At 41.3% G+C, this 17,434-nt stretch overlaps 5 protein-coding genes across 8 annotated transcripts; 1 reads left to right on the top strand and 4 right to left on the bottom strand.

The window, feature by feature from the left end:
• Positions 1-21: 21 nt before the first annotated feature.
• p4ha3 (prolyl 4-hydroxylase, alpha polypeptide III) lies at positions 22-7,281 on the bottom strand. Of its 3 annotated transcripts, none has more exons than XM_057048665.1 (12): positions 6,899-7,281; positions 6,204-6,358; positions 5,880-6,103; positions 4,844-4,993; positions 4,718-4,769; positions 4,439-4,596; positions 3,769-3,945; positions 2,661-2,725; positions 2,302-2,524; positions 1,975-2,043; positions 1,656-1,752; positions 22-1,549 (listed from the first exon to the last, which is right to left on the bottom strand). In XM_057048665.1, the coding sequence occupies exons 1-12, from the start codon at positions 6,946-6,948 to the stop codon at positions 1,479-1,481; spliced, it is 1,491 nt and encodes a 496-aa protein (XP_056904645.1). In that variant the 5' UTR covers positions 6,949-7,281; the 3' UTR covers positions 22-1,478. The 3 variants fall into 3 exon arrangements, with proteins under 3 accessions (XP_056904645.1, XP_056904643.1, XP_056904644.1); XM_057048663.1 differs by having other exon boundaries at positions 6,781-7,271; XM_057048664.1 differs by having other exon boundaries at positions 1,428-1,549; positions 1,619-1,752; positions 6,781-7,274.
• A 646-nt stretch (positions 7,282-7,927) lies between these two features.
• On the bottom strand, positions 7,928-9,886 carry or95a1 (odorant receptor, family 95, subfamily A, member 1). The gene is given in 2 exon segments (XM_057049802.1): positions 7,928-8,725; positions 8,727-9,886. Coding segments are annotated over 2 exon segments (957 nt in total). The 5' UTR covers positions 9,116-9,886; the 3' UTR covers positions 7,928-8,157.
• Positions 9,887-10,937: 1,051 nt separating this feature from the next.
• LOC130535413 (diablo IAP-binding mitochondrial protein-like) lies at positions 10,938-12,655 on the top strand. Of its 2 annotated transcripts, none has more exons than XM_057050420.1 (6): positions 10,938-11,154; positions 11,245-11,353; positions 11,475-11,597; positions 11,714-11,824; positions 11,944-12,040; positions 12,152-12,655. In XM_057050420.1, the coding sequence occupies exons 1-6, from the start codon at positions 11,027-11,029 to the stop codon at positions 12,355-12,357; spliced, it is 774 nt and encodes a 257-aa protein (XP_056906400.1). In that variant the 5' UTR covers positions 10,938-11,026; the 3' UTR covers positions 12,358-12,655. The 2 variants fall into 2 exon arrangements, with proteins under 2 accessions (XP_056906400.1, XP_056906399.1); XM_057050419.1 differs by having other exon boundaries at positions 11,242-11,353.
• Positions 12,656-13,436: 781 nt separating this feature from the next.
• LOC130535049 (odorant receptor 131-2-like) lies at positions 13,437-14,573 on the bottom strand. The gene is made up of 2 exons (XM_057049859.1): positions 14,540-14,573; positions 13,437-14,449 (listed from the first exon to the last, which is right to left on the bottom strand). Exon 2 carries the CDS (start codon positions 14,427-14,429, stop codon positions 13,491-13,493), a length of 939 nt encoding a protein of 312 aa, XP_056905839.1. The 5' UTR covers positions 14,430-14,449; positions 14,540-14,573; the 3' UTR covers positions 13,437-13,490.
• An 895-nt stretch (positions 14,574-15,468) lies between these two features.
• Positions 15,469-17,179, bottom strand: LOC130534993 (odorant receptor 131-2-like). The gene is made up of 2 exons (XM_057049746.1): positions 17,057-17,179; positions 15,469-16,966 (listed from the first exon to the last, which is right to left on the bottom strand). Exon 2 carries the CDS (start codon positions 16,944-16,946, stop codon positions 16,014-16,016), a length of 933 nt encoding a protein of 310 aa, XP_056905726.1. The 5' UTR covers positions 16,947-16,966; positions 17,057-17,179; the 3' UTR covers positions 15,469-16,013.
• Positions 17,180-17,434: the final 255 nt, after the last annotated feature.

Below are 17,434 nucleotides of genomic sequence, written 5' to 3'. Positions count from 1 at the left end.
TGAACTAGTGAGACGAAGATCTGAGTTTATCACTTTTATTAGGTGAGGTGAAGGGAAAAAAATCGCATGACATTTCACCAATGTAACTTAAATAGTTGTAAATACCGAATGAATGAAAGAAAACACAATGGAACAGCATCATTTAAATGTAAATATAACAGTGTTTTGACCACTATTGCAAATTGCCCATAAAAACTGCATGAAATATTGCACGAGGTAGATCCTCATCACCAGCAGAGGGCAGCACCGAACTTTCCATCCCAACTATTCATCAGAATCTTTTTTTCCCCATGACCCTGCGATTTAAAAAGAACTGCTGTATTTCTGCTTTACTTTTTTTTATACTGTTGCTTGGCAGCTTCTCTGTCAGTTGGCATTCTGGTAGAGTCAATATATGTTAGTATATCTACCAAAACAGCAAACCACTCCTGGGTGTTGTGTACTTTCTGTGCATACTTCACAGTGTGTTGAAGTAGACGTGTGGTCTAGTCATGTGATGCTTTAGGTAGCTTAGGTATGCTCTTGCATAGCAACAGGACCCTACTAGGCCATATTTGTTGTGGTGATCATTGAACAGTTGTGGCCCTGAGACTGACTGAAGAACACAAAACAAACCCACAGAATTCAAGAAAGACCCACTTGTAAAGAGCAACTTAAAGCATGCCAAATGTTTCTGCTTTCTTGTATAATTGGATCTTTGTGCTTTGAAAATTAATTTTGACTGGATTTTGCAACAGATGAGCATATATCTATCTGTTGTAGGATCATTTATTAAAGCAGGTCTGACTTTGAAAACGCTGGTGTGACCCACATATTTGTTAACTAAGTATGAGGAAGATAAGAAAGAACTCATAAAATAGGGATTGATTATTCCTAAACTTTCTCTGTCAGACTCCCCTAGTGGCAAAGCTGGACACTTATTCAGTCATTTTGGAAGAACGTGCTCACACTGATAATGAGTCCTAGAACCAGGCAGAAGTGGAGTCCAGGGCTGGTGGGATAAAAACATCATTGTGTAATCTGCGATGTAACAATCAGGTGCCAAAACATACAAAAACATGTTGGATGGTCTTTATCTCTTGAACTTAATACCTTTAAAGTGGCAGATGGGTAGTTTATACATGCTCCTGGGCTCTTGATAGACACATTGAACATTTAAATTAAAAATAAATACTAAATAATCCGCTTGAAAAACAACCTTCTGAGCGATTTTAAGGGACAAAGCCTTGCACAGTTAGGGGAAAGCGCAGGCCTCACAGGAGCGAAGCAGCACTCGGTGCCACTGCCAGCTGACACACTCCTCATCGCTCTCACCTCTGAGCCGTGTCGCACCTTCAGCAGAGTACTGTACACCTCGGGCTCCCTGTGTCCCGGAGCTCCAACTACAGCTGTAAGCTCACCCATGCCGTGCCTTTTTTGGCTCCTAACCTCTTTTTTCCCCGCAAGTATGCCTTTCATTTGCAGATGCAGCCTTCACCTCACTCCTCAGGGTTCAGACTGCAGCGGCGTTGAAACTCTTGCCCATACTCGTGGATCCATTTATTTGCCACTGGAACATAGATCAACATGCAGATTGTGTTTTATCCTGTTCCCGTGTTTTATCCAATGATAAACGAACCTTCAACAAGGACGTTTTTCTAGAAAAACTCCCTAACCCCATTTGTCTCCGATGAGCACAGGACAGCCGGCATGGAGGGTGTCTGCGTCGCCCTCACCATTCCTGTGGAGATTCCACCAAAAGATGGCAGCATTCTGTAAAATAAAATAACAAATTCATTTTAATAACTGTAACAAAAAGTTATTTGGCTTAAAAGTGACTAACAAATCCCTAATAGAGACAAAACATTGGCCCAAAACGATCCTCGACTCGGGCTTCACTCCACTGTTGTGAAATATCTGTCTGATCTGACCTTTTCACCGACCCTGAGGCGAAATTGATATGAGGTAAAAAACAGGATGAGCTTAGAAGTTTACCTTCATGACAGGAACACTGAAGTTGGCGTAGATGAAGGCTGTGGAGCCCCCCGCCTCGACGGAGCTGAGCTGTGGGGGGAAAAGACTTTCTTTCATGGGAAGCCACTACAAAGTCAGTGTCTATAGAAACACAGAGGCTTCATAATGCCAGATAGATCAAAACATCATCTATAAAGCCACTGTACTGGTTGCCTCTTCAGATCTAGTTGTGACGTTGGTTGTTCCAAAAACCTCACCAGTGTTCAGAGCCGAAGCCTTGCTGTGTTTTTAATTATGACTTTTGAAAAGCAGGAGTGAAGAGAACCTCCTGGCTGCTTTCTGACTCACATAGATCATAAAAGTTGCCACCCGATTGCCGGTTTTCAGCTTGAAGACAGGACTAGACGGTGATGTAGCGTGGTCAAAGTGGGGTTCATAATGGCCGCCGATGCCGTAATTCACCACCTGCAGGTACTCTCCATGTGGATGCTGCACATTCAGACCTGTCAGCATGGAGATCTTCTGGTCCAGCCTGCTAACGGTGGAGTGTGCAGAGCCCTTCAGCCAGGCACTAGAAATATGACATATTGTTATAATTACAGCTGAGGCAGTATCATGTAGGCTGCTGCTACTTTTAGGTGCAGATGTGAAACAAATGTGTCTGAGCCAATAGCCAACAATGGTAATAATAACGTCCTTATTTCTACCTTTTGCTGATGCGGTACTCTGCAGTTGCTTGTTTGTCTCCAGTTGCCACCACAGACCGTCTCAACTTGACAGCAAAGACAAAAAAAAAGCTGTTTGAAATGGGTGAGTATTAGAATAGCTATGCTTTGGTGACTTGCTCCACAGCTGCATCAGCATGTGAGTAATAAGTGCATGACAGCATACTCATATCAAATGTCCAACATTAGGACCGAGAGACGAGTGAATCTGCCACGTGGATTCAAAAACGCTGCACTAAAACACAATTCGCCTGTACAATGGACCGCAAATTACACACTAATGTGCCAAGGAGAGACTTTAAAGAGATCAGATACCACATTTTCCTGGCAGTAACTCCCCCCCATCTTTAGAAGATTCACACTCCGTACTTCTAGTTTCATGCTCCAACGAGTATGAAAAATCACTGAAAAACTCCACAAATTGAGTCTTTTAAAAGCTAAAATATAAGCTACTGAAAGTTTCATACAAGATTAAGGCGCAGGCGAGCCATAAGTCATTGCTATGCTCTGACACTTACGCCATAAATCCACACCCTGATGCAATGATGAAATAAATGCTGGGTTTCCCCTAAGAGAAAAGGGTGGAAAACTCATTCCAAACCAGTAAACCTCAGGGCACCACTTGACTCAATCTTCCAAATATGCCCTGGAGAAACCGAGTCAGTTAACCATGAGCAGCTGCGGCTGTTAAGATTTTTGATAGATGAGCACAGAACTCAGCGATAGAGGTCTGAATCTTTGCCGGTAGAGCCCAGCAGGGTTCTTCAGCCATGTTTTCATAGTAATGCACCTCTCATTCTTTTAGGACTTTTTAAATATTTGCACGCATAACAGTTCATCTACCCGGCTGGTTCAGAACCCAGCAGCCAGAGGACCCCCCCACCAAAGCGGACTAAGGAATTTATATTAAATTATTATAGAAAATAGTCTGACTCGAAAAAACTGACAAATTTATTTTCAATTGTGAAATTTGTCACAGTGAAAAACAGTCTCTAAGATTATTGTCTGCAGTTATGACATCAGCACATTTCAGATGGTTTGGATCAGGAATACTAGTCTAAACATCCTTTACTGGATCCTCACCACTCACCCCCAACTGGGCATGCTGCTTGATTTCCTCACTCTCGCTGTCGCTGATGAAGTCGTGGTACAAAACAACATATGGCCTCAGACTCAACACTTCGCGTCTGACAGGCCGGAGAAGAAGCCCTGGGTGGCCGTTGGCGAAGTTATCACAGAAAAGTTGTGGATTTTCAAAATGCACCGGCTGTTAAGACAAACACGTGTGAAGCAAACTTAAACCGCTACATTCTAGAGTATATTTGATCATGCAGCTTAGCCTCTGTTCATCCCCTGACTGTATTTTGAGGTTTACCTCCTTCCTCATGGTACAACTTCAGCTTATAAGCAGCCTAATTTGCCACAGGTGCAAATATTGAGGGGATTCTGTCAGATTTACACAGAATATGAAGATGAGGAAGACATAACTATGTAAACAACATGGAAAGATTAGCGCCAGGGTGTTGTCCTCGTGTCCGTTTGTTTGGGTGTTGTGCAAACAAAATGTCACATTTCCTCTCTGTTTCGGCTCTTATCCTGCAGCTGCCAGTAGTGGGTTGCATAAACACAGCAGAAAACCCAATTGCTTGCTCAGGTCATGTTATGTAACAGAAGAGATATCAGGTCTTAAACCTAATTTTAACTAATGCAGGGTTTGAAATAACTGCATTTTTCTGAGGACACAGCTTTCAGAGACCTACCTGAGAGCCTCGGGTCTGGCACAGTCTCTCATAAGTGTCCCTGGTCCTTAAATATTTGCAGGAGGGTCTCTTCAGCCCACCAGCTGATTTAGATGAATTAGAAGCCAGCAGCTTTTCATATTTATAAATGTTCTGCAAAACTCTTCCATTCGAAGGATCTAAGAGGAAATTGTAAGATAAACTGGAATATTCTTACAGGGGATATTTTGTAATTAAAACGATTCAGTCTGGACGATAATATGATCATCTTGGATGGAACAGTTAATGGAAACGCCTTACCGTAATGCAGTAACTCCTGGGAAAGACTGAGAGCATGTGAGATGTTTCCTGTCTGATGTGAGAGAGGGATTTTAGAGTGACAACCCCCATCAATCATGTCACAACTGCCCAGTTTCTGTCACCAACCATGAAGTGAGAGAAAGCCAGATGATCTAGAGCATCGTGCAGCGTTCCTTCATTCTCTGGACTCCACTTGCTTCCGGTTCCCCTGAAGAGACGCACTGACTCCTCCAGCCACTGTACAGAGTGGTAGTAGTCTTCCTGGTCGTAGGCCACCTGTGTAAACACCTTGGTTACTTCCATTAACTCGTTGGCAAGCTCAATAGAATTCTGGTAAACTGCCAGCCATTCCAGCATGTGGGCACCCGCTAAACTGGAGTCCAAATGTTAAATTCTTGATTTTAGATATGTTTGGGTTTATAGGTGCCAGAGTCCGACCACCCTGCTGTGTTGTCTTTTGGTTGGTTAAATGTGTTGACTACTTTATCCTTTATTCAATCAAATACTTACACAGCGTGGAGGACCAATGGTGTATTAAAGCTCCTTTTACGGAAAATAACATGCTCTTAACCTTCTTTATAGGGTACAAGGGGGCCTAAAAGCATCCATCTGGTTTTCTATGTTTACAGGTTGCCTTTTTAATTATCTCGGCTTCTTCTCCTTTCAGAGAAATTTCCAAAACTTTGGAAAAACTTAAACAAAGGGCGAAACAAGAGACATTTCTGCACTATTTCAGCAATTTCCTTTGCATGATTTATAGAAAACAGGGGTCAAAACACATAATGGGGGAACAATTGCTGTAACCTCAGACTGTATTTTAACACAAGTAGGAGCAATTATGTTGGTTGGGGATGCCCACTGTGTATGCAAATCTGTTCCAATTATCAGCTTCAGCAAAGAAACCTTCTGGTTTATACTTTTGAGGTGGTTTGAATTATAAGCCGGATGCCAAAAACAGGAAAAAAAATGTGCAAATGAAGATATTACGACATTGATGCATTAGTCAGTATCTCAAACTCCGTTACAAAGCATCATTTTTCTGCAGAATGAAAATATTTTTAACTTTTAGGTTTGTTTTTTGGGGGTGGTTTTCATTTTCTTCAATTAAGTTGAAGTACATCCTTGTTCATTTTGGAGGCAAGAAAAAAATATTGGCATGCACCTTTCCAACCAGGAAGCAGTCATCCCCAGATAACTGCACCGACACGGCGGGTAGGTGTATGTCAACGCTCCTGCCGTTTGTGACCCTCTGGAACCGTCCCCTCACAAGGCCTGGAACCTGGAGAGAATACACATCCTGCAATCTCATCAGCCCCTTCGCAGCCCCCTGGAGGTCCTCCAGATTAGGAAGATCTGCCTCTTCCTTCTCGTAACCCGACCTGAGGGCTGAACAGTGCGGGGTCATAAGGTGAACGGGGGTAGGGTGGGTGGGTGATGACAACAGTTATCATCACCAGATGTGTCTGCAAAGAAGCCAAAGTCAAACCTTGTGCGTTCTCCAGAGCCTCGTTGCTGTAGACAACATGCAGCCACTCCGACTGCAGCCTCTTGATGAGAGTAAACGCCACCAGCGGGTTTGTCAGTGCAGTTGCCGGGCTGTTGTACAGTTCGGCGTGCAGGCTGGAAACCTTGGCATAAAAACTGGAGGAAACAATACAGTTTGTTTTATACCGAGATTGGAAAAACCAGCCTGATTATATAGCCATGCCCCCATAATATTTATTTATATTTGAAATATTTAGAGTCTAAATATTTCAACCAAACCCCTGAGACTGACTCACCGAACCCCTGGGGTCCAATTGAACCCAGTTTAAAAACCACTGATTAAGACAGAGAAAAGGCTCTCCACTCCCTGATGATGTATTGTTAGATTCCAATAACAACATAAATTCCGGGGAATTTCTGACCACAGCACGTGCATGAATGGGCTTTAAACACAGGATTCCTATCTTCTCACTCAAGATTGATTTTTAATTGAATATATCGATTGAATTAGTCCTTTAACTCCCTTTCTTGTACTTGGTCCAAACTTTCAAACCTGCGTGGTCATGCGTGTCACTCACCGCTTGATGTCCTCCAGCCTCTCTAACTCCTGATCAATGTAAGTTCCTAAATAATCGATAAGCTTCCGTTCAACGCTCATCGCCTGTTTGGTGTTGAGCAGGGACGTGTACATCTCACCCACAGACACGTGGATCACAGTCAGAAGACTGCAGCTGCAGCAAACCCATGCAGGAGCCTTCATCTTCGACAGATTTCGTCTTTCCGACCCGTCCTCTCTCACGATCTGGGGGGATCTTCCCCGCACACGGAGATCCAGGATCAGCTTTCTTCTTCCGTTTACAAGAGAGTCTTGCAAAAGATCAGCAGTACAGTACACAAAGTATATCGTTATACTACTAATCTATAAACATCGACATCAGCAAGACTCACATAATCGGATATGGTTTTTTTTAACCATTAAATCGGGAATAGCTCTTTTTTTGGATTTATACTGCTCCTGGTAGCGCTTAAATCAGAAAAACATATTCGCGTTTAACATTCATAGTCTAATATTTATTATTATTATTTTTTAACCTCTTCTTACGTGTATGTGTTTTAACATTCTTAAGAAGCATAATACATTTGCTCCGTTATGAAAATAAGTACCGGTACATATTGGTGGTGACTTGGGGAGCAACAGCGACGCCTACAGATGAAAGCTCTGAACTACAACCAATGCGCTTGTGACCGACAATAAACTACACTTCAGAATGTGGGATTTAAATTTGAAAAAACAACTGTTGTCTAACTGTTGCACATCAGTAATTCTTCACAGGGACAAAGTCTCTAAATTTCAACTCCTTTCAACTTGCACCCGATTATGAAATGATTGCTAATTTTAGATGATCGACTTTTAATTTTGATAAATCACATAGTACCAAAGAATTAATGAAAAAATAAAGGCATAGACATGCAACTGTCACAAATATTTCTTGTCTAAAAAAGCTTGCGCTTAATGCCCCAAAATCCATAAAACGCTCAAAAAGTAAATTATTGTGGTCTGTTCTTGCCTTAATTTACATTTCACTGAAAACATAACTTCATGTATTCTTTACATTATATTTACATATTTGTAAATACATATTTCACAACACAGTAAATGCTCTATTAATAATTTAAAAAAAAGATTTGGCCAAACTACAAGTCTGTCCATTCAAACAACACATTTATTGTCAACCAATCATGCAGAATTACAGGTTACACAAGGCCAAGAGCATTAACATGCCTGAAACCCTAATGCACACTTCACATTCATTAATACGCGATCAGACTGTACACAATAAGTGTGAGAATTTGTAGGCGACACTGCATACACGACTCTTTCAAAACCACGACATGTCAGCTTAGAATTTTTAACTTTCCCTCAACCCAACTGCCAAAAAAATGTTAACAACTGTTTAAAAAGCAAACACTCTGTCACACTGTTTGCGTCTGACACAGGGCCTGCCTCTGTTTGAACAGCAGAGAAATGCTTTGCCAATGTGACTTCTGAGAGTCTGATCTCTGAATCCATAGATGAGTGGGCTGAGAAACCGTGGAATCAGGATGAAACAGAAGTAATTAAAGAATGAGATGTCCTCCGGCAGCCAGTTGGCATGCAGCACGATGAGGGTTTCAGTGATGGGGCTGGTGAAGGCCAGCACGGAGAGCAGCAGCTGAAAGCCGTGCAGCAGCACCGTGTGCATGGCTTTGTTCACGGAGAGTCTGTCTTGTCTGAGCTTCCTGGTTTCCAGCAGGATTCTCATGTATGTAAAAAGAATGATGACAGCCACCACTGCAAAGAAGAGAATACTCACAGCAGCTTTGAACAATACCTGAACCGGAGATGAGTTCACTGTGGAGACTTTGCAAAGCACGCGTGTATAGAGAACACTCACACTGGGATCATATTTCCCAATTGAGTAGTTAATAATAGGGAAGATAGAACTGATTAACCACAGAGAAAGAATAATGGCCCAGATAGCGCCACGCCGCAGGCCGCTGCAAGGGATAAAAGATGGCAACGTAACGCTCCAGTGACATGGTGGCCAGGATTAATGGCGTGTTCTGGAAAGTTGTGGTGGAAAGGAACAACAGGGGGACACAGTAAATCAGGGCAACCTTCACCTGGGCCATGACGAAGAGGAAGAGCAGCACGGAGGACAAGACCTGCAGGGTGTCATTGATCAGCATGTGGGCAAAGAGGATATAACGCGAGGTGTCCAGGAACTGCCTGTGACACGCAAAGATGTGCAGCATGATGGCGATGCAGCCGAGGAAGAAGCAGAACAATGGGATGACCACGCACACCTTGATGATCACGGACAGACTTTTGTTATAGGTCACGTTGCCGGGGTCCTCCGTCAGATTCTGCATTGCTTTATAAACACAAGCTGCGGTTAAAGAAAAAAAAAAAGGTGACAAAGCACAAAACTGTCAAACTCTTTAAGACATCACAAACACCAGCAGCAGTCTGATCTCCTCACCTGTTCATCAGCAGGGATGATGAGACCCTCTCTTCATAAACACATCCTCTCCTTTATCTGATGCTTGACTCTAATCTCCCGTGATACCTATATCGGTAACATGCTATCGTCATTAGCATTAATCACACGCCCACCCAGTGGATTCATATCATACAAAAGAATAACACAAATTATACTTTGAACACCACAACAAGGTCATGTCAAAATAAAGCAATGCTTACAGCAAACAAAGCATAAAAACCAGCACTCCTGAAAAGTTTAGATTTATATGCCATAAAGTGTTAGGAATTGCTAGATTTGACATGAATAAAAACAATCTTAATCTTATCTGAGCAAATATGATTTCCACATGTGTGCTGCCGACTCCATATGAGGCTGTTTACATGTTTTTGAGAGTGCTTCAGTGTGTCACAATGCTTTTAAAATCAGAGACACCAGTTAAAATAAAATAAAAATGTAAAAAAAAATTACAATGTGTGTGGCACATATCATACGTGACATGCAGCACACAGGGCTTGCAACATCATCTTATTGTTTGTTGGGATGGGATCAAGGAACTCATAATGGGGCATTTCTGTCGTGCAACAACCCAAATAAGGCACACTTCTCCCCAGAGACTGACTTTGGTCATTTAGCAAACTGGCTGATTATTAACATAAAGCTGCGCAGTATAATTGTGCAAAGTCTTCACTTGTTTGTCAAACATGTTGGCTCGGCCGGTCTGCAGTCCTTTACGCAGATCTTGCGTCAGCTGTCACGGCTGCATTGGATTGGACCAAAACCTCTGTCCAAAACAAACAAAATCTTCGGGGATGCTGTTTCAGCAGAAAATGAATTTGCAAGCCGTCAAAAGGAATTATGCTTATAGTCAACCTTTTAGTAAACTATTAAATGATTTAGACAAACTGAACTGTTGCCTTTTTATATAAGATTCCATAGATCCCATAAGTCGTATTTGCAGATCATTAACATGGTTTAAGGCTCAGTGCAGTCTATGATATTATATGATAAGGTCAAGCTTTACATGAAAGAGTTTGTCATAAATAATTAGGATTATTTTAACTGCTTGAAGAATGCACCTGATTAACTAACCTGAAGCAAATCTGAACCGCATGCTTGTTCAAACGATGCTGTACCAATGATAGCAACAAGACAACAAATCCAAGGATTCAACCAAACATCATTTTGTATTCACTAACTTATCGTAGAGAGAGAATTCAGGAATAATCCAGAATAAGAATCACACGGCCTGCATAAAGGTTCAGGACTGAACCAGGGCTCATCACAGTCTGCTTGTTATGCAGAAACCCTCTAAAGCCACGCATTAATGTTAACTCAAAGTTTAAAGAAGCATCTTTGTCTTTTATATTGCAAAATTATGAGCAAAAACCCTGCTGAGCAGGCTTGGTTTAGATATTGCTGCAGAGAGAGAGAGAGAGAGAGAGAAGAGAGAGAGAGAGAGAGAGAAGAGAGGAGAGAGAGAGGAGAGAGAGAGAGAGATAGAGGAGAGAGAGAGAGAGAGAGAGAGAGAGAGAGAGAGAGAGAGGGCCTCACGTATGTTCTGCCTCTCTGGCCTTTTCTGATAAGCCAAATACGTACGTCTGTCAGAGTCAACAGGTCAATATTTTTTACGCAATTACGCACTGCCCAGCCTCTACAAATACCCAGAGGATGTGACAGTTGTTCATCGGGGAGACCGAAAGGAGAAAAAATAAATCAACTAATAAAAAACGAAATATATATATATATATATTTACATATATAGAGAGAGTCAGTTGAGCTGCTGCAGTTAATCTTCAACATGCAAGCCGTTCGTCAGTGCTCAGTATGTGCCGGCCGTGTTGCTGGAGGACATCTGTGGAGTCAGGTGAATGTTTCGGGTCTGCAGAAGAGCGTGCTCAGGAAAGGAACCTGTGTCCGCTTCCAAAGGTATGTACCGAACAATGTGGACATTCAGCTGTGCAGAAAAAGCGTTGTTCTGACACTGTTCTGTATTTTGTCACGTTTGTCCTACAGCAGATCAGAGAGTGTCCTGGTCGGCAGCAGGATGTCAGCGTTTGGGGACAGAACTGATGGTCCAAACAGGAGGAGAGTCAGCAGTGGGCCTCAGGACTTTCCTTGGACACAGGTATGACACTCTCCTCTACAACAACAGCATTTGTGCAGAGGCCAAGTAGATGCTTATTTGTTCTTAACGTCTAAAATGTAAAGATAAATGCATTTTCTTTCTGCTTATCTAAATGAAACAGGTAGAAAACCTCTCTCATGACTCCCTCATCAGAAGAGCAGCGTCGCTGGTGACCGACAGTTCAAGTACTTTCCTCTCACAGTCCACCCTGGCTCTCACCGAAGCCCTTTCTGAATATTCAAAGGTAGAATTTCCATTGACATCAAACATAATGTCCGAATTTTATGACTGTGTCCACAATAAAGAGGTATCGAAGACAGAAGACAGCGTCAGTAATCCATTCTCTCTGTTTACGTACAGGCTGTGTACACACGCATTGCTGTCCAGAGGCGATATTTAGCCTCTTTAGGGAAACTCACCCCAGCAGAGAAGGATTCAATTCTGGAAGTGATCAATAGTCAACGTGCACAGGTTGGTTTCTGCATGTTTTTATTTTGAGGGATTCAAATGTGAGATCCTTATGATATTAGGTCTCACGTTCTAAAAAATAAATGTCAAAAATTAAAAATGACTTATTTCTATCCTCCCAGGCCAGTGCCAGAATGGATGAATGCCGACACTTTGAATCAAACTGGATCAATGCTGTAAACATGTGCAAACTGGCCGCTGACACAGCAAACAGTTCAGGTGAGCTGAATGTTTACGCAGTCGTCCACTGGAAGGTTTGCGGCTCGGAGCAGATTGATTTTAGCTGCGGCGCTCTCCGGAGTTTGACTAAAAGGGTTTGTTTGTCTCCAGGAGCCGAACAGGCGTCTACAACGCTGCAGACGCATGTTCAGGTGGCTCAGGCTCAGGTGGACGAGGCTCGGAGGCTGTCGGAGGACGTCAATAAGAAGCTGGCTGAGACTAAAGTGGAGGAGATCCAAAGGATGGCTGAATACGCTGCCTTCCTCAATGATAACGAGGAACCTGAGCTGCATGAGGCTTATCTACGAGAAGACTGAGACACACTAAATTTGGAGCATCAAACTTTTTTATTGCCTTAGAAATGAAATGCTAAATCTAGCTAAATCTCTATAACACCACAAAAGTCATTATTTAAAAATATTTATTTGATTGGTGAATGTTTCTTGTCTTGCAGTTATTGAAAAATAATTATACAGATATAAAGATATGTGTTAGATAACTACTGGATGTCGATGATAAAGTTATTTACTGGATATTTTTCACTCGAAAATACTTCTTTTTTTAAATAAAATGTTAGCCAACACATAAATAAATAAGTCTGTTTATTTAACCTGAGATACATTTGGTCGTTTCTTTCATAATCTTGAATACTTCAAACTGCTAATAGTTGCTGGTGTGACTCTGGGTTTTTTATATTGCAAAAATAATGAATAATTGATACATTAAATGTCTAAATTGCCCCTATTCTGTTTATTCTTTGAAAGATAAAGTGTTACACAATTATTAAAAAGAGAGAATATCATTAAATAACATATAGTCATCTGACTGATATGTATATGTTTAATAATCACTGAGAGTTAATAGATAAAAGTAAAACACATGATTATTACACTCAATAATAATGATGTCACTGGGTCATGGCTGCCTCTCCTCTCCTCTTCTCCCTCTCCCTCCTCTCCTCTCCTCTCCTCTCCTCTCCTCTCCTCTCCTCTCCTCTCCTCTCTACCCAGCCGGCCATCAGCAGGAGCGCCTAGAAACAATTTTGATTGTAACAGACGCTATATAAATAAAGATTGATTGATTGATTGATTGATTGATTGAACAAACACTAGAAATCAGAAAGATATAAATATCAGAAAAGATTAAATGATTAAACATGTTGATAAGTCAAAGATCTTAAAATTCACTCATTACATCAAACTCTGTATGCAGCCTCACAATGCTGTAAATAAAATAACATCATGCAGTATTGAAGAAAAGATTAATAATATGAGAATAAATTACTTTTCTTCTCTTTTGAGCTTTTGAAATTGATGCAGGAAAATTTATTTTCAAAAGTTGCCCTCACACAAATCAATGAAAGAGGAAGGAAATCAATGTGAAGTTATAGAGAATAACAATATTTAGTATTTGCAAGAATTTAAAAAAGAAAACAAATCATGACAGTTCTTCATGAAACTAAACTAGAACGCTTGTTTCTACAACACAGAAAGAAAACATTGACTTTCAACGTGAGAAAAAACTTTTCATCCCTCAGTCCGTAAATGAGGGGACTCAGACATCGAGAAGTGATATTGAAAACAATGTAGTTAAAAAAACGGATCTTCACAAATATATTTATATCAATGTCATACACAGCCGATTCTAGGAAGGGACACCACAGCTGGATGAGGCAGAGCAGCAGCTGGAAAGCATGAAGGATCACCGTACTGAGCCCCTTCCATGTTGACTTTTTGTTCTCTCCTGATGCAGCTTTGGCAACTTTCATAATTTTCACATAAGAGAAAGTGATGGTGATGGACATGATGAAGAAGTAAAACTGATATACAGCAAAGTTAAAGTGATTCTGCCAGGGGATGGAGACAAACATCTCCATGGAGCAAAGCTTGTGCTGTGTATACACAGAACTGGAGGCTGCTGCAAAGAAGGTGGATAGAATGATGAAGCAGGGCACACTGCTGACAGTAAGGATGATCAGGATACATTTCTGAGTGTTGTGCAGGGAGCAAAGCTCCGGGTGCCGTAAAGGCAGGCAAATGGCCACGTACCGCTCCAGCGTCATTGCTGTCAGAGTGACCGGCGTGACAAAAATAGACAGACACACAATCAGGTAGAAAACGATGCACAGGCTGACTTGCATAGTGAAATAGATGGTATACAAAATCAGGAGAAGGTTAGCTATGATTAAAAATACACTGTCAGACACAAGAGTGATAACAAACAGAATGTAACGCATGGTTGAGAGAAAGACCTGGTTTGAGAAGACAGTTGCGATCAGAAACAGGTTAACAGAAACGAAAATTGACACAATGAGCTGTGTAATAATGATCCGCTCGAAGATTAGAACTCGCAGGGAGACGCCTCCAGCCACTGAAGCATTATCTGACATTCTGATTCTGCACAAGAAATCTGTAAATGGGAGGAAATATTACACCTATTTAAACAGTGAAATCATGCTGCATGGTGCGAGTCAAAGGTCATTCAGGTCTGCCTGCTTACCAAATCATCCCTGCAGTGTGTGTCCACATCCTGCTGGTCTGCAGGAGACTGACTGAGAGTGTGTGTCTGAAGACTTTATACAGTAGAAACGACTCACGTCATAACCATCAGCACCATTATAGAAAGTGTAACTCAACAGAATCTCTTTTCCTGAGTCATCTGTTGTGAGCAGATGCTTTAGATGTTATCTTTCACGACACAGAAAAACATCAATCATTTGTTGCACCACAACTTGAAGGTCGTACCAGTGATCCTCAGCTGAGACAAAACTTCAGGGTTCGTGAATTTTCACGATGGCTCAAAATATGATGAAGTTCTCTGCCTGAGCGAAATAATCCCCGAGTTTTATGTCTGTAAATGTAGAAGTGAATGCCAGAATGTTGCTCCTCTGTGTTTCTACAGGAGCCTTGAGCGGACAAACAGCCGCAAATATGACGTTTAAAGAAGCAGTATGTAAGAAATCTGTTTAAAGCAATCATACAATGGCCCAAATATGTCAACAAACATTAAGGAAAAATGTTAATTTCAAATACTTATGTGACTGACAACAATAGCCTCTTTTCAAAAGTCAAGTGTCAGCCTGTAAATAATGGCAATGTTTACATTTTGTGTTTTGTTCCGTTTCCCGGCACCGATCGATCACACAAAGTGTTTCAGCATCCAGGTGACCAGTTCCCACCAAGCTTCTGCTACAAATGTTTCGAGTCACAAATGTCTGTGGTTATTAATGCTAAAAGTGCTGGTTATGATTCCCAACAACATCGTAACAAAGACCGCTGGCACGGTCCAGACATTTCAAATATTCCCCACATTTGAATAATTGTTGCTCATTCAGGAAACATTTCAACCACACTTCCTGTTTTTCCACCATATCAAATACCCACTTGTTCAATACATTTCCAGCAAATAAGACCAATATGCACAAAACATCTGGTATCATATTTATTAGTATCAGGGTGAAGTGTACAATTTCAATCCATTCTGAAAGTAAACAAACAATGACATCCCATTCACACATGGTGTGGGGGCAGAAAGCAAAATAAAACAACATAATGCCACCTGATGAGTTTCTGAAAGTTAGAGGACAGAATGTGAATGTTGGAAGACACAGCATTACCAACAAGGAAACTTTGGCAGGAATATAATACATTCAAAATAAACACATCAGATTAAGTCACATAGAAAAAAAGTCCAAATAAAACAACTGTAAACTATTCATTCCAAATCAATTACTTGATATATTTTTCTACTTTTCAATTTATAACAAAAAGATCAAACTAGGACAAAGATAGATCTTGAATTTGATTTTATGAAAATGGGTGTTTGTTGCCGTCAGGAAGGAAAATGTACCACAAAGCTGATAATGACAAGAGAGCTTAAATGAAGAAATCCCTTAAAATTCTGCCTTTCTAAATCAGTCAAGTGATGTAAATATGCATCGAACAGGTAAGATGAGTTTGACACTCATCAGTAATCAAGTAAATCCAATCTTTTTTTTGTACAAGCCACACAGAGCCAAATATTTCAAAGCATTTAAAAACTTCTCATCCCTCAGACCGTAGATGAGAGGACTCAGACACCTCGGAGCCAGAATGAAAGTCACGTAGTTAAAGTATCTGACATTAATATACAATAATAGATCTATTTTGATAATAGCAGATTCTATAAACGGACACCACAGCTGGATGAGGCAGAGCAGCAGCTGGAAAGCATGAAGGATCACCGTCCTGAGCCCCTTCCATGTTGACTTCTTGTTCTCTCCTGATGCAGCTTTGGCAACTTTCATAATTTTCACATAAGAGAAAGTGATGGTGATGGACATGATGAAGAAGTAAAACTGATATACAGCAAATTTAAAGTGATTCTGCCAGGGGAGGGGGACAAACATCTCCATGGAGCAGCGCTTGTGCTGTGTATACACAGAACTGGAGGCTGCTGCAATGAAGGTGGATAGAATGATGAAGCAGGGCACACTGCTGACAGTAAGGATGATCAGGATACATTTCTGAGTGTTGTGCAGGGAGCAAAGCTCCGGGTGCCGTAAAGGCAGGCAAATGGCCACGTACCGCTCCAGCGTCATTGCTGTCAGAGTGACCGGCGTGACAAACATACACTGACACACAATCAGGTAGAAAATGATGCACAGGCTGACTTGCATAGTGAAATAGATGTTATACAAAATCAGGAGAAGGTCAGATAGGATTAAAAATACACTGTCAGACACAAGAGTGATAAGAAACAGAATGTAACGCATGGTTGAGAGAAAGACCTGGTTTGAGAAGACAGTTGCGATCAGAAGCAGGTTGATCATAAAGAAAATTGACACAATGAGCTGTGTAATAATGATCTGCTCGAAGATTCGAGCTCGCAGGGAGACGCCTCCAGCCACTGAAGCATTATCTGACATTCTGATTCTGCACAAGAAATCTGTAAATGGGAGGAAATATTACGCCTATTTAAACAGTGAAATCATGCTGCATGGTTTGAGTCAAAAGTCATTCAGGTCTGCCTGCTTACCAAATCATCCCTGCAGTGTGTGTCCACATCCTGCTGGTCTGCAGGAGACTGACTGAGAGTGTGTGTCTGAAGACTTTATACAGTAGAAACGACTCACGTCATCACCATCAGCACCATTATAGAAAGTGTAACTCAACAGAATCTCTTTTCCTGAGTCATCTGTTGTGAGCAGATGCTTTAGATGTTATCTTTCACGACACAGAAAAACGTCAATCATTTGTTGCACCACAACTTGAAGGTCGTACCAGTGATCCTCAGCTGAGACAAAACTTCAGGGTTCGTGAATTTTCACGATGGCTCAAAATATGATGAAGTTCTCTGCCTGAGTGAAATAATCCCCGAGTTTTATGTATGTAAATGTAGAAGTGAATGCCAGAA

Source organism: Takifugu flavidus, chromosome 12 (genome assembly GCF_003711565.1).
Source record: "Takifugu flavidus isolate HTHZ2018 chromosome 12, ASM371156v2, whole genome shotgun sequence".
Lineage (NCBI taxonomy): Eukaryota > Metazoa > Chordata > Actinopteri > Tetraodontiformes > Tetraodontidae > Takifugu > Takifugu flavidus.
This window is presented reverse-complemented; position numbering and strand designations above follow the sequence as displayed.